The sequence below is a fragment of the Takifugu rubripes genome, chromosome 8, assembly GCF_901000725.2.
Source record: "Takifugu rubripes chromosome 8, fTakRub1.2, whole genome shotgun sequence".
Classification (NCBI taxonomy): Eukaryota; Metazoa; Chordata; class Actinopteri; order Tetraodontiformes; family Tetraodontidae; genus Takifugu; species Takifugu rubripes.
In genome coordinates this window covers 2,746,007-2,772,342 of record NC_042292.1, presented here as the reverse complement: position 1 = coordinate 2,772,342, position 26,336 = coordinate 2,746,007, and the positions used below count along the sequence as shown (strand labels likewise).

At 41.8% G+C, this 26,336-nt stretch overlaps 2 protein-coding genes across 5 annotated transcripts; both read left to right on the top strand.

The window, feature by feature from the left end:
• The first annotated feature begins 404 nt into the window (after window positions 1-404).
• Window positions 405-23,942, top strand: appa (amyloid beta (A4) precursor protein a). 3 transcript variants are annotated; one of them, XM_029840977.1, is made up of 17 exons: window positions 405-616; window positions 12,621-12,788; window positions 13,628-13,757; window positions 13,901-14,010; window positions 14,309-14,499; window positions 14,730-15,043; window positions 15,594-15,761; window positions 17,002-17,135; window positions 17,497-17,571; window positions 17,646-17,804; window positions 18,153-18,281; window positions 18,650-18,749; window positions 19,419-19,625; window positions 19,708-19,761; window positions 20,292-20,383; window positions 21,305-21,451; window positions 21,701-23,942. In XM_029840977.1, exons 1-17 carry the CDS (start codon window positions 557-559, stop codon window positions 21,800-21,802), a joined length of 2,340 nt encoding a protein of 779 aa, XP_029696837.1. In that variant the 5' UTR covers window positions 405-556; the 3' UTR covers window positions 21,803-23,942. The 3 variants fall into 3 exon arrangements, with proteins under 3 accessions (XP_029696837.1, XP_029696838.1, XP_003966491.1); XM_003966442.3 differs by having other exon boundaries at window positions 406-616; window positions 13,898-14,010; XM_029840978.1 differs by lacking the exon at window positions 15,594-15,761 and having other exon boundaries at window positions 13,898-14,010.
• Window positions 23,943-24,365: 423 nt separating this feature from the next.
• On the top strand, window positions 24,366-26,070 carry atp5pf (ATP synthase peripheral stalk subunit F6). 2 transcript variants are annotated; one of them, XM_003966441.3, is made up of 4 exons: window positions 24,366-24,518; window positions 25,146-25,315; window positions 25,455-25,579; window positions 25,970-26,070. In XM_003966441.3, the coding sequence occupies exons 1-4, from the start codon at window positions 24,414-24,416 to the stop codon at window positions 25,996-25,998; spliced, it is 429 nt and encodes a 142-aa protein (XP_003966490.3). In that variant the 5' UTR covers window positions 24,366-24,413; the 3' UTR covers window positions 25,999-26,070. The 2 variants fall into 2 exon arrangements, with proteins under 2 accessions (XP_003966490.3, XP_029696842.1); XM_029840982.1 differs by having other exon boundaries at window positions 24,466-24,555.
• The last annotated feature ends 266 nt before the right edge of the window (window positions 26,071-26,336 follow it).

Genomic DNA, 26,336 nt, shown 5'->3' with positions numbered 1-26,336 from the left:
ATTTGGTCAGTTTACTTTAAGTTAAATAGATGTATAAGTGGTTGATGAAGTGAATGAGTACAATCAAACACTATAATCAGTTAGATTACAGCATCGTTGTCCTGTGGTTCAGTATTGATTCCAAAAACTGAAAAAAAAACTTTGCACCATTACTAAGCACTCAACTAAATCATGTTTACCTAAAAAAACCCAAATGTATTTAGCAGGTAATTGGGTTTTTTATGTCGAGATAGACCAAAATCAATTCCAAAATTGACACACTTGACACGTTTGACCACATAAAACGTTTTAGTAGCCGCATTCCTTTTCGAATAATCGTGTCTGGTGAAGGATTCACGCTTCTTTGTGTGCGTGCGTGCGTGCGTGCGTGCGTGCGTGTTCATCCCACTCGACGCCGGTCAGGTGATCCGACTGAGAGCAGCTGGGCAGCTTCGCCATCGCTCAACATCACCGCGGTCGTCGACAGCGCCGAACGCTCCGCTCTCTGCCGACGCAAACGCTCCCACCGCCCGCCGAAACGCTGCCGCTCGGAGCGCCGCCTCAACGCCAAGAAAAGATGGGGGACAGTGTCGCTTTGCTGTTGCTGGTAGCAGCGGCGTCGGCCCTGGCTGCGGAGGTAAGGGAGCTGCTTCTTCAGGCTAGAATTTGCAATATTTTCCACCATAACCGAGCCGAGTCAAGCTAGGCAGCGGCAGGAAGGAGTCTGAGCGGAGGTTCCTCCACATTTAAAGCTCGGAACGTGTCGAAATAGATTCAAAACGGCCGCGACAGTGAATTGTATTGAGTTGTAACAAGGAAAAGTGAAATAATTAATTTACCCGATCAAGATCCAAGCGGTCAGACCTCATAAAGCTTGTTTTACGTGGCATTTGATTTAATCGATGCGAATTCCGTAGAGCTTTGGGTTTAACAATAACTATTTTAGGCTTGAGCTTTAGGTTTAATAATAAAAATCATAATAATTTATTTGCCGGTATGTAAATGTGGAAAAATAAGATAATTGTGCTGTTAAAATGGAGGCCGCTCTTGACACTTTATGTTGAAGACTTTAACCGGAAGTGTGTTATAAGAACACGACTATGAGGAATAGCGAGGAATCTCTAAATCACAGACCAAACCCTATTTTATTAAACCCAAAATACTAAATATCTTTAATGACATTTCGCTGTTTACCCCCTCTCTTAATTTTCTACTATAGATGATCGAGTTTTTGACGAAAGGACATGTCCTAGAGAACAATACGTGTGCTCCGCTGGCATTTTCACCACAGTCTCCCCTTTAAATCTGTTATTTTGGGAACAGCGAAATGTTAATATAAATATACCAGTGACATTTGTGTTAATGTGCCCACACAGTGATTCATCTTGTAGCTTAAATCCAAGAAGCAGTGATACAGAATTTTGGAATGTCCACTCTTGATTTTTACCGTGAAACCTACTGCGGTGATTGTTCTGAACCATGTTATCGTAACACGCTATTTAGTGTCGATTTTATTATTATTGAAATATATATATGTATAGCGTAAAATCCATCACGGTGTTTAAAATGAAAAGCGTTGTTGTCTCTTTTTTCATCACCTCGGGGCTAAATTTAAGAGTGTGGGCGTGTTTGAGGAATGGAGGAAAAAAGACAATGAGACATCTGGTTCCATTATGTGAAAGTCTTGAGGTCAAAATCCGGTATAACCAAAGCCCACAGAGCCTTAGAAATTTCGGTTTTATCTGAAAAGGAACATCAGCCGTGTTCTCCTTCATATTTCAGCCAGATGGGGAAAAGAATGGGGAGGTAAGATGGCGGCGCTGCACTGCAGTGCTGATCTGAGGTCGGGAAACGAAACCAAACACTGGCCTTGTGGTCATTGTTGCGCTTCAGCTTATATTTTCTTTAGATTCCTTTGATTTATGTTATTAGAGTTTCTAGGTTGGGAATTAAAGTATTGCTAAATTATGCCCTCCCAAGTTCCTGTTGTCCATTTTCTCTTATTCCATGGCTATATCAAACACACAGATTTGTTGTCACTGGTGAGTTTGAAAAATCAGAAATTTGTGCGGAATTTACCGTGTCAGTTTACCGTTTTACGATAGTTGTAGGTTCCCTTTTTGATTCCTGAGAAGTTCAAGTGAGTCATGGGAACCAGTCGTGAACCACACTTATCACAATATCTCAGATTTGGCCATGATATGGGTGTTACTATCTATTATGACACTGTTGACCAATGTTGGATGTACTTCTTCGAGTCATTTTTTTAACCGCTTTGAGCAACTGTTTTGTGCTTAGTCAGAAATTATGCCACGTGACCATCATTTGTCACGTTTCCATTGAGACATAAAGTCCAATTCAGCTTCACACAGGACAGTTTGTAACCATAGCTACTCAGCATCAGTACGACATCACAAAGTGGGTTGTGATGTTGTTTTCATCTGTGTTACAGCATAAGTCATTTATTTTGGAATTGTTTTTGTAATTTCTTCCCTGCTTTCAGCTGAAAAAAAATGCAGAAAATTACAATGGTCCTAATATGAAATAAGCACGTGTGTCAACCGAAGGCAGGTATTGTTTGCTATCGACTATAATCCGGTCTGTCAACACAAAAAGTGTTGTCTTTATTTGTAGTGCATTGTTAGTAAGGCACACTCACCCATTTGGGTTCTGCTCATCAAAGGAGGGAAGTTATGAGGCATGAATAAGGTGGCAAGATGAAATTTAATTTATTGCTAAAAGTTTTTGATCTTGTTATAGCCCTCACAACTACACACCCACACCCACTAGTGAGCACACAGTATTTTCCCGCCGGCTGCTTGGAACACAGTAACTGGACACCTGCCATTGTGTATTTCTATAATGCTTGAAGATTGGCTCTCAAATGTGTGCATTCTGCAGTCCTGCAGCCTGCAGCTTGATGCCATTATTGCTGTTGGCAGTGCTCTATCTGGCACCTCCTCTGCTGCTTCTGCCACAGTTAAGAGATTTTTGGAATTTCCAGCAAAAACAATCCCAAACCATTGTGAGAGTGCTTGCACAGAATAAATTTCTTTAATCCACTATCTTGTGACCGAGCTGTATTTAGGCCTGCTGAAGCTAATATCAATGAGTCATTCAGTTTTCCATTCTGTTTGTTGACCTGGCAGCAGAAGCGTTTGATTAGATTCTTGGCGATAGACGCCAAAATGGCTTCTTTCGCCACACCTATTTCCTGCTTCAATATGACTCCTCTTGAAATTCTAAGATGGATATTACCCGTGATTGTCCATCCATCTTTTAGAGTGCCAACTGTGCTATTTTTACTTGCTTTTACAGGAATCAATAAGTAAATATAATATACTTCCGAGCTGTTGGTTGAACCGAATGAGTCATGCCACCTTGAGCTATACGACTTCATCATTAGAATTACAATGAAATGATATATTTTTATTCTGGTTTGTACTCTACACATTGTCCATCTTAGTTGTGTCAACAGCAGACGTCTCATTGCACCACTTCCAAATCACTTTTCCCTTCATCCCCCCCCCCGTCTGTGTAGGAGAAAATAATTCTGCAACCTTTTGATAATGTTGTTTCCGTTGTCATGGGCCCTGCATAGAGACAAGAACGAGTTGTTTTGGGCTTGTGTTTCTACTGTTTTCCTTCTTAAGTCGGCTCCAGGCCTTTCAGGCACGTTAACCTTCACCAAGCATGACACAAGTCAGGTTACCGTTGTCGTTTATCTGCTCTCTTGTGTTTTTCTTATTTGCCTTTTCTACACAATCATGAGTTGCACATTTTTCTTTGAAAATATCTCTGTTTTAAGGGCGTGCTGAGATAGATATCAGATATAAGGTGTTGTTAGAAACGTTGTTGGCTTGCTTGAACTAATAGAGGATTCCAGAATGTTAGTGTTGGGATAACACAAGATAATGAAGCTACTAACAAATATACCAATGGTATGAAAACAAAAGCTCCCCAGCCAGATAGGTAATCATCTTTGCTTTGCAGTGCTTTAATTTTTGGACCTCTAGTTCAAATGTTGGGCTCAAATAAGTTGTTCAGCTTTGCCTGCATATACGGTGCAGTTCAAAACGTGCGTTGGAACCTATTGCATTAAGTTCAGTTTGTGAAAAAGACCTTGGAGTAGGTTCAGACCTCAGTCCAGACTTTCATTTTCTTCACTTCGTTGCACATCAGTTGTCTACACCAGTTACCCAACTCATTTGCTTCTTCCGTCAAACACGAGCTCACTCTGAGCTTTTATTACCTGTGTTCATCTGGGAGCCCATCAGTTTCTTCTAATCTCCAGAATGTCCCTCTGTGCAGCAGCGGCATTTATCACTGTTGGACTGTTGTTTTCCCTCTGTGAATTTCAGCACACTCCTGACATATCAGCCTTTGCTACGGTCTTTGAATAATAGGCTTGGAAGCCTGGCTATGGCTCCTGTAAGCTGCAGCACGTGCAGGGAACTCTTCAGATGTATCCCCTCCAAGGTTAAACTGTGTCTTTGCATGTGTGACTGATCTGCCACCTCACATGGCAGACAACCTTGCCATAAAATCTGACTGATACCATTACAGTCAATTTTTAATCGTGGATTTGGCCAATCATGCAAACATTAGTGTGTGTGTTATGAGTTAGGTGATGAATGGTTAATAATTTTTTTATGTGCTTTTTTCCCATGGCGACACTCATACATGAGCCTCAGGCCAGATGCTCCTTTAGGGACTCTTGGGTTCGATTTTACCTTTTAAAACTATTAATTTGATGTACCTTCATAAACAAACAGAGTAATAAATTATTGTAAACCAGTCACCTCTGATTGTAGATGAATTATGGTAGATGTAGAATGGATTTATTAACAAATAAACAATATTTTTGGTGGTATTGTGCTGGCATAAAGGAGCTACTCCAGCCGTTGTAATACTGTAGTTAATTCTATAGTGTACACACATGTGCTTACTGTCTGTGGGACATCTCAGACCCAGACACAGTGGGAATTAATACCGCATCCGCTTCAACAAGCTGCTCATGTCGGATCACAGACGGAATCTCCTTTAACCCATAGAAGGCTCTGCTCATCACAGCTCTCGGATGAGGCCCAGGACTGACACCAGGCTGGTCTAAAGCTCTTCGCCAGTTTACACTTCCATTTTTTTCTATTTACCTCCCAATATGAGACATTCTACTACTGTAGAGTAGTAGTAAAGAAGACTGAATACATTTATGCAATTTCTTTTGTTGTACCAGAGATTTATCCATCTTGCTATAGTGTTTAATGCATTACCACTATTGCACATGTAGCTCACCTTGAGGAGTCACCCTCCATGTCGAGCGACATAGCATCCATCATAGGTGTTGAGTTGTCTGGCATTTAAGGGTGTGAAATTAGAGCACCTGTTTTAAAATGGCAACTTGTTTTCAGAGCATGAGAACAAATGTGAGAGTAGATTTTCATCTGAAAATGGCTGTGCATTCTTGGCTATTCCTGGATCTGTCTCCTGTTTGTTCTCTGTGATAACACACACTTCCCGTGTTTGTGCTGTGCGAGTGATGGTGTGTGTGTGTGTGCACGCGTGCGTGCGTGCGTGGTTCAGTCTCATGTTTAAGTTAGCACCTTTTTGAAGGAGAACCCAAAGTAACAAAACTCATCACTGGTGTAAATTTATTTTGCCTATATTTTATTTTTAGTTCTTAGTGGATTTCCTTGTGTAAATCCCAACTGGTTTCCAAAAATAATGAGTGAATCACTAGTCAAAATACTGTTAATGATGACGTAAGAGATCAGCATCCTCATGTTTACGGAGTGTTTCATCAGTAGGTTCACAGATGGCGAATGATTGACCTTCCTTTCCATTAGCTTGATTTTAGTTCCAGGTGCAGAAGGAGCTTCTGCATCCTGGTCAGTAGCTTCATTAACACATATTTAATGTGCAGGAGCAGCCTAGGTAGATGATGACATACCAGCTCCCAGTCGAGTTGGATAATTGTGCTGCGCAGAGGGGGATTGCAACAGACAGTTTCCTTGGGGTCGACATGCAGGCAGTCTTCGTATCCATAGTGATTATAACCAAGGAAACCAGGAGACCCTTAATCACTTTTTTTTACAATTTGTTTAGGCTGATCTTTTCCTTTCATCTGCTTATGACACATTTATCTGAGATTTCAGCAAAGTCTCCAGGGAAGATTAGCTTAGGCTTCATGCTAATTGAAGATTCCCTCTGGAAGCAAAAACCTCACTGACTCCTGAGTCATCTAACAGCGCTGGTACTGCAAGTGCTACTGGAAAGTGCTGTTATTGTTTGCAATTTTCAAGGTTCATTTATGCCAAAAAGGATCTTTTTTTGTTGTTTAACACTATAATAAACCTATTTACTCTATATTTGCCCAGAAGGGGAAATCCTGTTATCTCCTTTTTTAAATCAAGCACTTTCACAAATCGATGTTAATGAAAGACTGAGCCCATTGATTCCAGAGGCGCTTGAAGGAAAATAATGCAGCAAAGTCAGCAGTCCACAAGCTGGTCAAGCAACAGGTTTGGCCTCATTTACTGAAGCTAAAACCAGTGACTTTGCCAGTAAAATGGAATTCTAAAGCCATTTATCCACCAGGATGTGTGTCAGCTCCGATGTCTGTGTTTTATTGGCTAGATTTGTTCCTCCTGGCTCTAGATCGGAGTTTTTGAGTCCCATGATTGAACTCAGCACTTGACCCCGTGGAGCAGCATGCAGAGCAGTGAGTCGGCATGGAAGGGGAAGAAGGATGGTGATATTTACACAACAGCAACAGGATCCCTCTATGACTAGAGATAGGAGGGGATCAGAAGCTTCTGGCAGTGCGTGCTGATGCTGAAATCGTCCGATGGGTGGCAAGGGCTTTGCTCACATAGCAAGCACCCAAAGACCACAGCACATTCGCTCTAGCTCATAATCAAACTATCTGCAGTGTGACATAAAATTTGTTTGTTTGAAGCAGAGACTCTCCTTATGTGTGCACAGATAAATGTAGAAAGGAGAGAGTCTGGAGATTCTCTGGGATTCACATTCTTCTAGATGTGCTGCTCAAACATCATGCAATGATGGCCACACACACACACACTACACCGACATTTTTGCAATCTTATCTTGAAAATTAGGCACTGAATCTCTTGCTGGGTTTAGGAAATCGATTTTCACAGTGATGCGGCTCACAAACAACCCACAGCGAGCCACATTTGTCCTTATTTTTCTCATAACTCGAAGATTAATGGCCGAAAGCGAAGCGATTTATTTTTCTAGTGTTCCATATCACGCTATCAGAATCATAACGGTTTAAAGTCGTCCAATGTCTCCTATTTTTTTAATTCTCTCTTTCTCTTCAGCAGTCACCAGCTGATGTTATTTTGGTGCATCATGCTGCAGCCTGCACCACTAATAAAGTCGCGCCTCATGATAGTGGCTCGGATTGGGATAAAATGTGTCTGATAACTTGTGTGGAGCCACATGACACATCTTACTTTGCAGGGAGGTCTTCCCCAGGGGTTGAGAGCTGATCTAAGACACCCACCACCCTCTTCACCCAACTCCCCCACGGCAGGCCTGGGCCTCTCGGATAAGACTTAACAATTAATAGCACTGTTGAGCTGGCTCCCATAAGCCCACTTGAAAGATTGCTGCTGATCATATATGTAAAAGGGCCGGCCAGCAGTGTGGGCACATCTTATACAAGACCCTTCATATGTAGAAGGCGAAATGAAAATGCAACCATTTGCATAAAAGATTTATGCCCATCAAGAGCCCACACATATCTGATGCCGGGCTGCTGGAGATATGTGAAAATAATCTTTTCTCCATGAAGGCAGGCACAAAAATGGCTCAATATAATGACTCAATCATACAAAGGAAAGGCAAACAGCAAAAGAATTGTTAGCAAGATTGATATTTTTAAAACATAGCAAAATCCCAGTGAAACATGGCATCATTACGTGCAGTCAAAAATATGCAGGTCAAATCCCATTTTAATCTTAATGATGCGTGCTCTGCCTGTATTCCAGCAGTTTGGAGCCCTCACAGACCCTATATCAGATGGAATATATAGCTTGGGGGGACGGGTTGTTGGAAAAGCAGATATATTTTTGTACTGCATGGTCACTGTCTGAGCCTTTTATTTCAGACACCATGTTTACTTCTGCAGCTCTGGCTGTATAATTTAGTTATTTTTATGGATTCAATGGAATCATAGCTTCTTACGGCACACAGATATTGATGGTGTGTTTCACAGCAGAGCAGATAATGCCACATTGATTCGAGCTTTAAAACGTAGTCTAAGTACTGTTTATTGAGCAAGCCAAAAGTGAAACTTTAAACAGCATGTGACCATACTTCCAAATATATATCCTGACGTGATTGGAGCAGAGATTGCGTTACAAGGTTCTGCTGAATCGGATGGATGTGATTTGGGTCACGGTTTCCAGCTGTGGAATGAAAAATGGGTCACCTGAGATGGAAAATGCAATTTTAAATTAAAATGTCAAAAAAAACAACCTCCACCCCAATACACATAGCTACTGTGAACTGATGCATTGGATTTGTCATCGTCATCACAGACGACCTTTTAGGTAGGAAAACACTCTGTAAAATTGCGGCAGCATGTAATCTCCCTTTAATCACCGCGTTACGAGAAACTTGTATGTTATTACATTATATTATTAGATTTGCCTATTTTTCTGTCTTTTTATCTTCCTCCCTTGGGGTGATGAATTTAATTTGTCTTTAAATTATGAGGGGTAGTTTTGTTCTTTGTTGTGTCCCTAACCAGAACTGTATGTCATGAACAGCATCATCATGGTTTGTGTGCAGCTTTAGGTTTTCTGTTTTGGTACATTTATGAAAATAAAAATAGATTTATTTTTTTTAAAGCAGTAAAACAAACAAAGCCTCTCTGCTGCAGTTGGAACACATCAAATAACGTACGCCTGCTGGTACTGCTTTAATTGAGCTGTCTTGGATAAGGCCGGGCAGTGTTCTTCAGAATCAGCTTTCTTTCCTTCGGCTTATTCCGTGCCATTATGATGCCAGATTGAGACCAAAAGGGGGTATTTGTCCTGACCAGGCTGCAGTCCTAATCCTCGGTGTCCAGATTACTGATTATTCCCCTTTCCTGCTGGATGATGGACTGGCAGGAATGTCAGGTGGAACTGGATGAAGGAAGCCAGGTGTCGTCACGTTTAACATGGCTGCTGATAATGTGCTTTTGTCTGCTGTTTAGTGTAGATCCTGTCTTCAGGGCCAAAATAAAACAATACTTACACTCACCTTAATTACTAAATATACATTTCTTAAAATGCTTGTGATTTTAAGGAAAAGGATGAAATCAGCCTAATTATAAACGGATACATTTGCACACAACTAGAAAATGTGTGCGGACCTGCCATTTAACATGTTGGCGTTGTGGTGGAAAAGCATTTAACTGGTTCCACCGTTGGTTTTTAAATGTAAAGGAAAGGACTTTTGTCAATGTTGCTGCAATTGGAGAAAATCCCAAGGAGCAACAAAGATAGGCCAGAAAAGATTTGAAACAATTTCACAGTTGTATAATAGTCACTGGGATCTGTGGAATTTGCATGAAATGCATGGAATATTTGAAGCGCTCTTATAGTGCTGCTAAAGAATCAACCATTTCTGAATGTAGCCTGTCCTTTTTCTGTAAACTCCATCTTTCTGATAGCATCATTTCCTCCAATCTCTCACAATTTCTCCTGGCCTTGGTCATTGTCTCTTACCCAAATGTTGTCTGTCTGACATAGTGCTCAGCCTTCTGTTCCAGTCCCAGCGCTTGTTGTTCACTAATCTTCCCCACCATTTGCTCTCATGGCTATTGTTCTTTTTCCGTCTCTGCCTGCTCTTGTTCCGCCACTGTCATCCTGAAACACTGATTTATAAGCTCACAGTAAAGACTTGGCCTACCCCCTTCCTTCCTTCTGCACCTTCAGCTGAAAGACAGTGGGGGGGAGGTAGCCATGATTAGGCAGAAAGCAGAAGAAAAAGTGACTGGCAAGGCTATGATTTGCCAGCCAAATAGAAGCTGAGACTAAGAATTTGAATGTCAATGAGCAGCTGGTGTTGATTTGCCTACGTATGCCTCAAGCAGAGGGGATGTTGGGTAGTCTCGCGCCCCAAAGCCTGTACAGACATGGTCAAACTGAAACCAGACACCTTAAAGGTGGGCTAATTAAAAGATAAGGCAGACACAGATGATTTCTTTTGAAGATTTAAAAGGTCTGCCTAGAGTCGGCCGCAGTAGAATGACCCCCAGTGCACCCCCAACCCCCCACCCCATGTGGTGCAGATGGTCAAGTGTCAGGACTGATGACCGACGGTGTTATGCCGCCATGTGTTGCAGTTAATGCGGGCTGGGAAGGGAGGGGGATTTTCTTGCTTTGTGCACGTGGGTGCTCTTGCGTGAGGGATTTACCCATTTCTGTGCCACTGCAGCTTGCACAGAGGGGTGGGGGGAAACAAAGGTGCATATTTGACCTGAATGAAGGTGCATATTTGACTTGTGGATTTTCCATTGGTATGTTGGATTTGGAATTGTTAATCTGGGTCACATAGACTCTGACGTGTTATGCACACATTTGGATTTCATCGTATTTTCCTTTGGATGGAGGTCCTTTTATCTGATCCCCTGATTAGATCTTTTTGCTATGTCGGCTCATCCTTGAAACTGTAGCATTGGCATTTTTCTAGTTATTTATTTTCATTTTTGAAGTAGAATTCTGAGGTTATCCAACATATGCCCTGGAAGTGACAGTTATTTTCCACAAAATATATGAAACATCTCAGGGCAATTTTTAGTAATTAATCAATTTAAGGTTGTGCATCGTCACTCCTCCGCAAGTAACAGGACACTCCTTTTTAATTTCCCGATAAAAATATGGTTTTAACTTGTTTGTTTGTGTGGTTATTGCTTTGCTCATGAATATGAGGCACCCAAGTACACACGTTTGTTGACACCCCAAGTGTATGGAAATTATTCTGGACACAGTTCTATGAGATGGTAGTATAGATCTTGTACGGAGGCCATGCTGCACAACGACCCTGTATTATTTTTGTTTGTGAATCTTATTACCAGTTCTTCCCCTCAGGACTCTAGAGGTTGGATGTGATATTTGGCTCTGTCTGAAATATGATGCAATGCAACACCAATAAAAAATCACGTCTGAATTACTTTTGTGCCACCTTCAGCACATCAGATTGATTTATTACAGTCCACCTTGGTATTATAACTTTTTTTTTTTTGCATTCAAATCCTTGAGGGCCACAGGAACGAATCCCAAGTATAGTACTTCACTGTAGTACTTCATTTGAACCTGTTACAAATCAACTTTTCCTTAATATTCAGCCCTACACTGGATGCTCAACATTACCTGATTAGTTGGTGATTCCATTTTCACAAAATACTGGACTTCTAGTAAAGAACTATGCACTTTGTGATTTTGTTGAAAGGGATGCACTTTTGCTCGCCCTGGTTTGATTGACTATAATTGAAAAGGAAGTCAGTACTCGAGAGTATCCATCTGTCTGTGCAAATACAACCACTGTGTACAAACGAGCCGTAATATAATCCATTAGAAATCTAACATGCATGCATGCCATATTGATTCAGGGCTTTAAAGCCAGCTTGATGCCCTCCACCACCAGTTAGCCTCATAGTGGAGGGGGCCTTATGGTGGGTTTGAGAGAATCAAGTCTGGGGAAAGAAATATGCTATCCATCACACAAAACATTTGTTTGCCTGCCAGGGCCCTCAGAACCATTAACAAGATTAGGCAGCACACAAAGGCAACAGGACCTTTCCTCTCTCCTCATGTCTCTTGCTCTTTTCATCCCTCTCTCCCCTCCCATTTTGTTTTTGGCTCATTTGCCAGCACAATGCAGACATTCAGTGGTTTGTCTTCACCTCTGATCCTGAGGGAACTCGTACACAAACCCTCCTCATGCGCTCATGGCAACACAAACATGCCAGCCGAGGCTCAATCGCACACACGGTAAATTAACATAAAAATTAATGCATTCATGCTGAAGGGAAACTTGGCGATACCTCACACATACATTTGCGCGCACACACACACACACACACACACATACACACACACACACTGTTGTTGCCTCCAGCCAACCTGCTGTTGTGCAGAGTCTATGGTGTACTTGAATAAATCAACCAAAAATGAATCTGGGGTTATATAATGAAAGTGTCCCAAAAAAAGCTCTCCAATACTGCCGGCATATATAGCAAATGTACAGAATTCCCATCTTGTGTACCACAGAGTTTAGCTGTGGAGAAACAAAATAAACAGTTTTTCTCCAGGCCTGTTGTTTTTGGCAGTGCATTCTGAAGCTATTGATTTTAGTGTTCTTTGCCCTTTTTTTTCTTCCTTTATTTCTCTATCATGTTCTTCAGAGGAGTTTTGGCACATTTAATTGCTCTTAAGGCACTGTGTGTGTGTGGATCATTACAATGAGAAACCAGAGTTATTGATGGAAATGTCATTCTTATTGCCTTCGCTGTTACCCTAATGTGACTCGCATTATCTTATAATCTGTTTAACAGCCTAATCGGTTATCTTTCACTCTACGCAAATGGAAAATTTTTCTTTCTGGTCTATCCCCCTCAGGTACCTACAGATGTTTCCATGGGTCTTTTGGCAGAGCCCCAGGTTGCCATGTTTTGCAGCAAACTCAACATGCACATCAACGTGCAGAGCGGCAAATGGGAGCCGGACCCCACAAGTACCAAGAGCTGCATCAGCACCAAGGAGGGCATCCTGCAGTACTGCCAGGAGGTACTATGTGGGTAGTGTGTGGGTAGCTTAAAAACCGTAGAATCAATTGACTTATTATGCATGTTTATATTTATTTACTTATTTAGAGCTCATGTGTAATATAAAAATTCCTTCAAGGGGCAGATGATATTCTAATAACCCAATAAGTAAAAAACAGTAGTACTGCAATAAACTCGGGTGTTAATGCTATGCTAAATGTACTAGCTCATAGTAACTTCTTACCCATTATTCCCTGTAGTCATACAGATTATCGCATATACCAAATAGAGATGTCTAATATTTAACTAACACTACTAAGCTTATAACTGAGCATTGTGTTTTTTTTCCTTGTACTGCATCAACATAGTCCATTTTAAATGTTTGAGCATGAAAATTAAGTTATCCTTGTGAGTTTAGAAGTGCAGAGGAGAGCACAGATGTTTTTGGGTTGTTTTTTTTTGTTTTTTTAAAATGTAACCAGAATTCCTAATTTGGCAGGATAAGATGAGCCTAAAACTCCTAAGTAAACAAAGTGCTTAAGTCCATGCAATTTCATGTTTTAAAACCCTTGGATGACTTTTAATTAGACGGTGTTTGTGACACCAACTAAGCCAGAAATTGTGTAACAAACACACTGCGACCTTATTATTTCCCCCAGATGACTAACTGTGAGCTCATGGCTGATGGCGGCTACTGTTGTGACTGAAGCTGTGATACTTAATTGTATGACACATTTTGTGGGATTTTCAAATATTTTTGTCATTCATCCAGTGATGCTGGATAACTTAAACCCACCGTCTTATAGTCCTCTTTAATGTCTTGAAACAAAACATCTCTAAAATACATAATACTGTGTGCAGGTGTACCCCGAGCTCCAGATTACCAATGTGGTAGAAGCCAATCAGCCTGTCAGCATTCAGAACTGGTGCAAGATGGGACGCAAGCACTGTCGCAGTCACGTGCACATCGTGGTGCCCTACCGCTGCCTGGGTGAGGCCCAAATATTGCTGAAGATTGCAGGACTTTTTTTTTGTTTTTTATTAGTTTTTAGTTATTAGTTTATTGATGTAAGAATGCTGAGATGAAGCTCATTTTGTAGAAATTAAAAATTGATATTGCTTTTGCTGCAGTAGGAGAGTTTGTGAGTGATGCCCTGCTCGTTCCTGACAAGTGCAAGTTCCTGCACCAGGAGCGCATGAATCAATGTGAGAGCCATCTGCACTGGCACACTGTTGCCAAGGAGGTGGGTGCAGACCTTGCACAATATTCACAGTGGGGGGACTATGTGGTCTAAATTATGAGTACATTTATTTTTCTTTAGAATTGTATCAATGTTTGTACCTTCAGTGCTACATGTCTCAAGTTAACATTTCTTTTGTTGTGCCATGTAACAATATTATTCCCTCCAATATAGCCTGAATTTTGCTGTCTATAAATGTGTTTATTTCTGTTTTGTAAGTGGATAAGATGGTTGGGTCTGAATGTATGTAGTAGACAGAGCTGCTACTCAGGAACAGTCACGGCTTTCTTTGTGTCTTTAGTCCTGTGGAGACCGCACCATGAACCTCCACGACTACGGAATGCTGTTGCCCTGTGGCATTGACCGTTTCCGAGGTGTGGAGTTTGTGTGCTGCCCCGCGGAGGCGGAGCGCGACGTGGACAGTGCCGAAAAGGACACTGACGATTCCGACGTGTGGTGGGGGGGAGCAGAAAACGACTACTCAGACAACAGGTACCAACAGTTGGTGGTAAAGTGATGCGTCAGAAAACAGGCAGCGGCGGAATGATACATCAGCGTCCCTTTTATTTGTCTGCTTGGAAGCAAGAAGCAGACAGGTTTTAATTTAACATCTCCCTGTCCTTGTCCTTCATTCCATCTTTGCATTACTCTGCCCACCTCTCCTCTCCATATTCCCTCCTTTAAATTTACTGACTTCTTTTCCTCCATCCATTGCTTCCCAGCATGATGCGGGATCCAGAGCCAGTGGCGCAGCAAGAGGAAACCAGGCCATCTGTCATAGAGGAGGAGGAGGAGGAGGGGGATGAAGATGATGAGGAAGAGGACGAAGTTCTGGAAAACGACCAAGATGGAGATGGAGAGGAGGACGAAGAGGTGGCGGAAGAGGAGGATGACGAGGAGGATGATGAGATGGGAATCGATGAGAGCGACATATTTGCAGAGCTCGAAGACATTGACACAGACGAGCCTACGACCAACGTTGCCATGACGACAACCACCACCACCACCACTGAGTCTGTGGAAGAGGTTGTCAGGGGTGAGGAACATTTCTGATGTGGGTGTGTGTTTTCTAGTCTTGGTAATTGTTTCTTCACACATGCGAAACAAGCCCGTAAGCGCAAATGTGTTTTCTTATCAATTAATTTCCTGCTGTCATTTTTCTTACTGTGCTCATTTTTCATTTCTGTGTGTTCATTAGCTACATCCCATTAAATTAGAACTGGATTTTTCCCCCAAATGTTCAGTAGCTGTTAAAGGAAATTCAGAACCCATTAAAAAGAAAAAATAATGACGTTCTATATAAAGCATAAACGCAAATTAAATGCAGGACAACTCATCACTTAATTGAAAATAACACATTATGTCAGGTGAATTGTTTCATTGTGGCCATTACATGTTTTGCTGGTCATTCCAACAGCAGAGAGCTCTGTGGAAACTATTTAATACTTAACCTTTTAACCCTTTTTACTTTGGTTTAGGTTTTAAAGGTATCCTGGTTTGTAAATGAGGTTGTGAGATCTGTAACCCTCCACAGAAACTACTGTTACTGTGTTACGACAGTGAGTCTGTGTATGTTGTCCTCCAAGATGTGTGCTGGGCCAACGCAGAGACTGGTCCATGCCGGGCCTTGCTGCCCCGCTGGTACTTTGACCGCGAGGATGGTCGCTGTGCTCAGTTTATCTACGGTGGCTGCGGAGGCAACAGGAATAACTTTGAGTCAGAGGAGTACTGCCTGTCTGTCTGCAGCAGCGTCAGTAAGTCCTGCCGGCAGCAGCACCTGATTTCCTCTAACTCTGTTTACTGGCACCCAAATATTAACGGCCTCTGGAAAGCTTTTCTTTAAAATTTCCATTGCACTTCTGATCTTTCTTTTTTCTACTCACCTACTGCGTGCAGTCTCTCAGCATACTAGCAACATGACATATGTACATTTGTTTAAGGACTGTGCCTAAAGTATCTTCTATTTAAACTATTTTAATTGTTTATAGTTCAGTGTCATTGGTGGAAAGAGTTGGCCTGGTTTGTATTTCACATTTTACAGGCATCTTATGTATTATATATTTATTTTGATGGTATTTATTTGTGCAGGTAGCAAAAGATAATGGCTCACCACCTCTGCATCACATTAGGATTATTAGTAGCAACATGGGAAATTAGGATTTTGACTCACAATTGGCCCACCTTGACACGGAATGATTTATTTTCACATTGTAAAGCCAATTACCAAACAGACTTTTCTTTTGCCTTTGTTTTTCTGAAGTGTGTGTTGTGTGATTGTGTATGTGCGCACATGAATACAGTACTGTGTGTTATAGATTAGCAGAGGGGGTAGTTTAGTGTTTAGCCGTATTGCTGTTTGCAGTGTTGTATGAGGCTCGGCGATTTTGGTCAAATTCTGCACACACGTGCTCATAACATGATCCGCCTTGCAGCAAGATGCAAACACCTCACTATATTTTTAATTTCGTTTTGTGTGTGTTTCTGCAATGCTTTAGTTTGACATAAAGTTTCTGTTTGAATATTAAAGCAGTTTGGATTTCTGCTATGAATTATTCAGCTATATGCTGAATAAGTTTTTGTTTTATTTGGTCACATTGGATCAAAGAAGGAACTCCACCGTGTGAAACATTCAGCTGATCGACTTTTTTTGTGTCTCATGCGGTCTTATCCATTTTCACACGATACCCATGACAGTCATGCATGCTCCCACACAAACCACTAAAACCTTTGTTCGATACTGAAGAGAGTTAGTTATGTTTTGTACTCATTATATCTTGATTTCATGGATTTGGGGGACTGTGTGTTTATAGTGCTGCTGGCAAATTCGCATTTTCCTGTGTGGAGGTTTTATCTGTCTTTTGGCTTTCTTTTCCCCCTGGTTTCACACTGACCCTTTTAACTCTATTTTGAATTGCTGTGCTGTGCCTTAATCAAACTAAAAGCAAAGCATCGTCTCCCCACCAATCTCCTTCTCTGCACTTGTGTTTCTCCCAGTACCCACAGCCTCGCCCAGCTCCTCCGATGCCATCGACCACTATCTGGAGACGCCTGCCGATGAGAACGAGCACGCCCACTTTCAGAAGGCCAAAGAGAGCCTCGAGGCCAAACACCGTGAGAGGATGTCACAGGTATGAGAAGGGACAGGAACATCCCAGAATAGAAAATTGAAGTGTAATGTGCGCTTCAACTAAATCTAATACATGCACTTGTTAATCCCTCTCTCCTGAGCTGACCCAGCCAATTTAGCATTAATTGTGTTCTTCAAACGTGCTGCTCACACTGCAAAGTTTGCAACAGTCCCACAGTTTATACAGCAACATTGTTTTTCTTCTCTTTTGTTTTTTGCAAAATACTTTGTCATTCTGATGGCATTCATTTGACCTCATTGTGTTTTACCACAGTGCTGTTGCATATGGAAGTGCATTTGTAACACCAGTAAAGCAAACTGAGAGTTAGAACTGAGGGTTTCTTTACTTCTCTTATGTACAGGTGATGAGAGAGTGGGAGGACGCCGAGAGGGAAGCCAAGAACCTTCCGCGTGCCGACAAGAAAATAGTCATCCAGGTGAGACACGGGCACAGTCACATCAGAGAGTCGTACAGTGTATCTGTTTCTGCAGCGTGCATGTGTGTGTGCAGCGTTTCCAGGAAAAAGTGGAGGCTCTGGAGCAGGAGGCAGCCAGCGAACGACAGCAGCTGGTAGAGACCCACATGGCCCGGGTGGAAGCGCTGCTCAACGACCGCCGCCGCCTGGCTCTGGAGAGCTACTTGACCGCACTGCAGCAGCAGCCACCCAGGGTACGTTCAACAAGGAACTGCTTTGCTGTCGTTTTTTTGGAAATATCTTGCAATTCTGCTGCTTTCCAAATTTTTATTGTTGCTTTAAAGGTCATATGAAAATAATTTTTGATTTGGTCCTTTGAAGCGAGATATTTTTAAAAGTCCTTTAATGTGACCTGCTGTAAATTATCAGTCACGTTCCTATTTTTGTTCCGCTTCAAGGTCCATGTTGTCATATCGAGTGTCTGTGCTTGGTGCCACAGATTCCTGAGGGATTATGTTTTGATATGGCTTCATTTGATGAATGTATTGAGGTTTTAGGGTTTGATCTCATCACAATCAGTCTATGTGTCTTGTCTTTGGCAGCCTCGTCACGTCTTCAGCCTGTTGAAGAAGTACGTGCGAGCCGAGCAGAAGGACAGGCAGCACACCCTCAAACACTTTGAACATGTTCGCATGGTGGATCCCAAAAAGGCTGCACAGATCAGACCTCAGGTGAAACTTTGTTTGCCTTATTTGACTGGAATTTAACAAACAAAAGAAATGAATAGGTTGCTATCATGTCAATATGGAGAAAAAAAATCTTTGCAAAATGTTTCCAAAACATTGTTGAACGTATGCCATTAAGAATTAAGACAGTTGTGAAGGCAATGTGCTGTCCAAGCCTTTACTAGGAAGGTGTACCGTACATATAAAGTGGCCAATGCTTCATATAAACGGGGAAAAAACCCTTCAGATGTAGTTGAAAGGAGACGGTGAAGGGACAAAAGTGGGGGGAAAAAAGAATAAATAAAATATTACAACCTGGCCTAGGTGCATTAAATAGGTGTCATGAATGTTTTATTTGTTCTCTTGGTTGTTAGGTGCTGACCCACCTGCGGGTGATTGAAGAACGCATGAACCAGTCTTTGGGACTTCTCTACAAGGTGCCCAGTGTGGCTGATGACATCCAGGACCAAGTTGGTGAGTTTGATATTTGGTTGCCTTCAACGTAAAAATCTAATTTGAAGAAAATGATGTCTGTCACGGTCAGTTATCCAGTGAGAGTCCATTCAAAATCCATTAGAATCGCCACAACTACATCACATTTTTCCTATCTTTTGACCTTGGCATTACAGAGATACAACAGAAGACATTTTGTTCTGGTTTTGACGCATTTATCAGGAAGACTGAAAGTTCCAGCCTTCATAATGTGTTTTCGTTGATAAGGGCACATGTGGCCTAATTCTAGTACCCAGAAGCCCCTGAAAATGAAGATAAATCCCTTCCCTCTCTCTACCCCTTCAGGTTTTTGGTGTGTGTGTGGCCTTTTTTTAATTGGAGTTGTGTGCGTCACGCAGCCATCTGTGTCTTCGTTCAGAGACTATCAGACTCTGGCAGAACGCACACGGTAGAAACACCCTCGTTCACTTCGTGCTGTCTGCAGGTCTATTTAAAACCATTTCTTGGGGTCCGCCTGTTCCTGTGATTTTTGACCCAACCTGAAAATCTGTATAAACGGATCATTTATTTGTAATGTATATAGTTGCGCAGGATTTTTCTTAGAGTTTTTGAAACTTGATAAAACAGCAAAGTGAAAGCTAGAGGGTATTATTTGTATAAATTCCCCATTTCCTCCGCTCTTTCTCCCAGAACTCCTGCAGAGAGAGCAGGCAGAGATGGCTCAGCAGCTGGCCAACCTGCAGACGGATGTGAGAGTGAGCTACGGTAACGACGCCCTGATGCCCGACCAGGAACTGGGTGACGGTCAGACTGACCTGTTGCCCCAGGAAGACACCGCGGGAGGAGTGGGCTTCATTCACCCTGAGAGCTTCAACCAGCTCAACACTGACAACCAAGGTACTTCTTTGTGACAGAGATCACGTTCCCCAATAGACTAAGATTATTCATTCTCTCTCTCTCCTCTCTCCTCTTTCTTTAGTGGAGCCAGTGGACTCTCGCCCCACTCTTGAAAGGGGTGTTCCCACACGGCCAGGTAGGAACTAATGTCTTTTTCCACTGTGTGTCATTTTTTACCTATTTTTGCTGCCTGATGCACCACTTTGCAATTGTTTCCAGCATATGTGATCATTTATTATCAACATTGCCAAATACCAATGTTATCATATTTAAGTTTTATTTAAATTATCCATTTAAGAACAAATCATGGTTGAAAATTAAATTACATAAAACATAAAAAATATCAAAATAAATCAATCCTACATAACGCACAAAATACCAGTTCAAATATTTGTAGGAAGCTTGTTATTGTTACTTTCTGTTTAGAAATGAGACATTCGTACACTTTTCTGCCCTCTTTTGGTCATTGTTTGCAACCATCCATCTCCCCTCTACCTTCATTATGACACAAAAGCAGCTTTAGGAAGTGCTTATACGTTTTAATGTTCATTTATGTGTTATATCCTGCTTTCAATGTCATGTCTTTATTTTTTTGTGGGCAATTCTTGGTAAGAGATGTGAAATATGTCATCATCCGTAATGTCTTGCTTTTCCTCCACCTGTAAGTGACTGGAAAGTCGATGGAAGCTATTCCCGACATGCGGATGGAGACGGAGGACAGACAGAGCACTGAGTATGAGGTGCACCACCAGAAACTGGTAAACACACGCAAGTTGCCATCATATACAAGTTTAGACTCTGATCTCACTTTCCCACGAGGCCGCGTCTCCAGTCTGTCTTCCCTTGTAATGTCCCAAGGTTGTCACCATGGAGACGGGTGTCTGTGGAGACACCTCGATGATGCGCCTCATCTGCTCCTATTAGAGTTACATTTTGTGCCCTTTGCATCTGTAAATATTTATTCAGGCAGCCGCAGATTGTTGTTCTGTACCAATTCTGCATTCAGTCATTAATATCATTCAGGATTGTAAAACCCACAATCCACCCTGGTCGCATACAAATCCCAAACCCCTCTACCTTATTCCTCTCACCTAAAGGCTTTAAGCTCTTAATCCCTGCATTTTATTACGCCTAGCATTTCTTGTGTTCACAGTGAGCAGTCTGTCAGGTGGTCCCCTTAATTTGATATTTTCCTTAGTCCAAATCCGCTTTGCACAGGATTATTGTGGAAAAGAGCTCAGAGCATCCACACAGCGCACTGGTAGCATTGTTGAGATCTGTATCTGTAGCATTTATTTAAAATTTGTGCCATCTGATTGTAATTATGTTCATAGGTGCCAATGCAAGAAAAAAATTGGGAAAATAGCTTAATAGAACAGCAGGATATCATATGCTGATTTAGGACCTGTAGGACGCTTTGATCTTACCTCAGATGAACTTGAACACTTGATTAACTTCTAAAGAGGATCTATTACACCAACTAAATCCACAGGATGTCTTCATCATGTTGCCATCATGAGAAGTGGAAGCTTGTCTCTAGCAAAGTTGGGGGAAATCTGTCCAATTCTACACTATAAATAAAGATCCCGGTGCTGCTTCCTGCTCCTCACGCCGGCACTGACGGCATGTATGACTAAACGACAGGCCTCCTGAACATCTTGCCCTTTCACCTCCCACAGGTCTTCTTTGCTGAGGATGTGGGCTCTAACAAGGGTGCCATCATTGGGCTCATGGTTGGAGGTGTTGTTATAGCAACCGTGATTGTCATCACCCTGGTGATGCTGAGAAAGAAGCAGTATACTTCCATCCACCATGGAATCATTGAGGTGAGAAATAGCTGACCTCGGCATGTGACTACTCTGTGTGCATGTGCCGGTGTGTACGTGGACATGCTGTTCTGGAGAGGTGGGGGGGGGGGAGTGCAAGCCTGTTGGATGGATACAGCGTGGATGAACGGCTTGAAATATAAGTGAAATCGCTTAAGATGTGAACTTGGTTCTAAATCAATTTCCTATTGAAATAATGGTCTTTGAATTTCCTTTCTGTATCACCCCTTGTCTCACGACCCCCTCCAGGTGGATGCTGCCGTCACCCCAGAGGAGCGCCACCTGTCCAAGATGCAGCAGAATGGTTACGAGAATCCAACTTACAAGTTCTTTGAGCAGATGCAGAACTGAGAACGTCATCGCCGGTCCACTCCCACAAACACAAACATCTCCTCTCACACATCACCACCTCCTATCCTTCATTTCCTCACCCCCTCCCATGTAGGCAGAAGGCAGCACAGATTAGATCATGGCTGAAAAAAGTCACAAATGCTCTGATTGAAAGCAACCGGGGGTTTTTTTTTTTCTCCATTTTTATCTTTATTTGAATATTAAATTTTGTTTGTGCGGACAATGTTGCCGAGCCAATTTGCACCAAGTGTTTTCACTTTATTGGGGCTGGGGACGCCTTTTAATTACATTTCTATAGAGGTGTTTTTATTTATATATCTTGATATGTTCCTCCATCTGGTCCTGCTGCCGTGTGGTTAACGGCGTCCCCGCACCACCCAGAGAATCAAAACAAACGCACCCTTTAGAGTCAGAAGTGTGCTTTGTTCATGCTGAATCAGGAATGCTGGTGGAGACTGTTTTCATGGCTTGGGATGGTTTTAGTTGAGGACTGATCTGCATGTTCACACTCATCTGGGCCTCATTGATAAAATCTCACTGCAGAATATCCAGATGTCAAGATTATTCATTTCTATTCTGGTTTTAAAGATAATATACTGGAATGATATGTGAGGGTGAAGCCCAGAGCCGCATCACGACTGCACTCTCTCTGCAGTCTACACTCGAGTACAGGAGCATCTGTCCCCTCTCCCTACCTTCTTTATCCATCTTTTCTCCCGTGCATTTTTACAACAGCTGGGCTGTGCTTAAGTCACACAGGGCTCCCGATGATAACTGGAGATGGTAGTTATAAACTGAATATTGGAGATTTCCCTTCTTTTTCTGTTCCGAGGTTTTGTTTTTAAGAAAAAAGAATATAAACAAAAAAAAAACAAGTCGACCGATGTAAAGTCCTTCTTTTTTAAATTGTGTGTAATGTTACTGAGGTAATGCTGAAGTCTTATCTGTTGCTATGTAGTGCATGACATCAGGATTTAAAAGATAAAAAGATCTTATTGCTGCGCACTCTTGAGATCCTCTCACTTATAGATTGTCATTCTAGCAAGATTGTACATTTACTATCTACTCGTGATCACGTGACCGTGATTGGAAATATCAAATCTACTGTAGACAGGCTTTAAAATCATGTATGATACACACTTAAAACAGATCTGTGTGTTTGAACTAAAAATGCTTCTTTTTTTTTTTAACCACTGTTTAGAAGCTACACGAGGGGCACTGGATGGATTCATCTCTGTGTTGGTTAGATTTGCCTCATGATCACCAGTCTGTCAGTGTTGAATCGGTGCATCCCTATTGAAATCCGTAAATAAAACCATTTTATTTTGAACATTTTTTTGTGGTTTATTGCCGGAAATGGCCGGACCTGGGTGTCCGGTGAGTTAGGAGCCTCTGAATGTTCGTGCTTTTTGTCATTTTAAGTCTGATTTTTTTTTTTTCTTCTATCCAGTCTTTGGACTGTCTGTTCCTTCCCCCCCCCCCCCCCCCCCCCCCCTCTTTTTGTCACCATTTTGCTGTTTGCTGATAGAACAGGTGGAGCATTTAGAGAGGAAATGACTTGCAGTTCCAGATGAATAGTCAGCCAGGCAGGCAGCCTGTATAAAATGGATTGCATTCACACTTCATCCTCCCCTACTACCCCCACCACCTCCTCCACTCTCCCTCAGGCATGGCTCTCACCTCTCCGCCATCAAAGCACACCGTTTCGATGCCTCAGAGGCCCAACTGTATAGTCTGCGTATAGATGACTTCAGCATTGAGAGAGAGAGAGGGCAGCGGGATGTGAAAGCAGGGAATAAAACATCAGTCAGAAATTCGTGCTTCATATATTCGGGTCACATTAAAGGTCTCATCATCTCAGTGCAGCATCAACAAAAAGACAAGCAAATGGTAAGTGAAGTGTACAGACGGAGGCTTCAGTGTCTGGGGGGGTGGCTCCTTGGTTTTTCTGAGGGTGCTCATTAGAAGCCCGACAGAGGGCAGTAGATTAGAAAAGGAAGCAGGATTTTCTTTCTACCTTTTCTGTGGATTATATATTGGTTTTTGTTTTCCGCTGTGTAATATTGTGCAGGTCATTTACATTGACTGGGAAAATGCTTTCTACACTGTATTCCATAATAAAGTTTTGAATGTACATACAGATATTGTCTTCTGTTTTTTTTTCTGCAGTGACTAGTGGTTTCAAAAACAAATAGCAAAAGGGCTACATACATAACCTCAGGGTGCAGCTATTTTAAATACTTTGACCAATAAGCTTTACAATAAGGCCCTATATAATGAAGCTAAATCATTTAAACTCAAAATGTCATACAATATACATATCATATACAAAATTCAATATACACAATTTTGTCTCAATCATGTAAAGACCATTTAAACAGCACATAGTGAATTAACATAAACATGGTCATCAATTGAATAAACTGTCGTCCGTAACCATAAAGCGTTTTAAAATATAAGTGTTTACTGACAAAACCATCAATTCAAATATGCTATTACGGTATGAAAGAATCTTTTCTAAATTGGAAATTGATCTTAAGCATTGTAAAAGTCTTTCACGCTGACTGCGACATTGGTTTGCATCCTCCCGGCCACCGTAGTGTCTGCGCAGATGAAGCGCAGCTTTGATGCCAAAGAACGTCCCCGTCTGACTCCGAGCACCCACAATCCTCCGCGGCGCTCTACATTAGGATCTGCCTCAAGTGTCAAATCCAAGGTGAGTACGAGGTTAGAAAGTAACGTATTATATACAGGTAAATCCAAATTGTTGTATATATATGACTGCATTTTTGTACGTTAGTATGTAGTTAGCGGAAAAATACCTATTGTAGCACAATGAACGGCTAAAAGCTGTGTTGTGTCGGTCAAAGGTATGCTAATAGCTTAGCGTATTAGCAGATTTTAACTGTCAGGCATTTAACAGTAACTCGGGCGAAACTGTGAAGATTAGTGATTCAACCAAAATAAATTAACTGCAAATATTTAGACGAAAATCCTGTCTTTATTAACGTAGCAAATTAGATGAGAGGTTAGCTGCTATCTGCAGCTTATTCGGTGTCGCCGAATAGCTTGTGTACATTGTATCTTAGCCTGTTAGCTAGTTGTAACATTTTCTTCAGTCATGATCATTTAAAGTAATTAATTTAATATGCGGCATTTCAAAGCTGTAATTTTATGTATCATCGGCATCGCAGTCTCGGAAGACCATAGATTTCTTGTGCCCAGCTACGGCTTAATAAACCCATCTACCCTTGCAACTGCATATTGCTAGCCGACCATGTAAATGAGGTAAAATGGAACAGCAACTAATTTCTTCCCAATGTTTCGACTCTTCCTGGTTTAGATGGCACTTCATCGGTTATTCCAGCTGTCCTCCGTTCTGCGGTCCGCGGTGACCCTCACCCTGCGCCGGAACATCGGAATGTCCGCTGTCCTCTTCAACCGGGCCAAAGAGCTCGACCCTGTCCAGAAATTGTTCCTGGACAAGATCCGCGACTACAACAACAAGAGCAAGTCAGTTGTTAATTATTGTTATTTAAGCCACCAGATTTGTGATCCACGGACCGAGTACATTTAGACTCAAACCTCCATTAATATTAACAGAAATGTAGCATATATTTGAGTTAATTATTTGATTCCTTGGCTCTGTTAGGGCCACTGGTGGCATTGTAGATGGGGGACCGTCTTATCAGAAGAACCTTTCTGATGAGGTGAGCAAACTGCAGAGACTGTTTGGAGGGGGAGACTTCACCAAGTTTCCTGATATAAAATTCACAGGTAAGATAAATGTGTTTTCATTGTGTTGCTTGAATGTTCGTTTAAATAGCCAGTGTTTCTGTGAGCACCTGCTGAATCTTTTTCCAATATCAAGGTTTGTCTGGTCATGGATGAGCATTTGAAAAGTGGGAAAAATGACAGCATTGTTCTTCAAAGAGTTGATTTCTACTCATAGACGCACACAAAACTAATTTAATCATGTTAGGCCATGAAAATGCTCTTGTGTAGGGCTGATATTCACTTTGGGGTGATTCGATGTTGTTTATAGGCTTTTCGATGTATGTTTTTAGTCCTTTGTGTCTATAAATAGTTATTTTGATGAGCTTGTTTATTCTGAATTCAGGATCTCATTCTACACTGTCATTAACTGCTGATTGTTGTTCTTTCCAGAGCCCAAGTTTGAAGAAGGAACCAAGTGAATGCTGTCCATGTTTATCTCCTACATGTCACACATATGTTGTATTATATAATAAAATTAAGGTGTCATGGGTTTAAGTGTGATGTTTTCCTTAATCATGATATATTGCATGATCACCTGACAGGGCCTCTTTGCCCATCTGCAGGAGGGCCCTGGTCCTGTTAAAGGGGAGTTTGATTGAACACCCTCATTGCAGTGGTTGTGGGTTTTGTGCCCTGATTGGTGGCTCTGGGTGTGTCCTGGCACCCCCCTCTTCATGTTTTGGCTGTGCTGAGTCTTGAATCAGGAACCTTCTGCTTCTCAACGCAGGACACAACAGACTGAGCTATCACCACAACT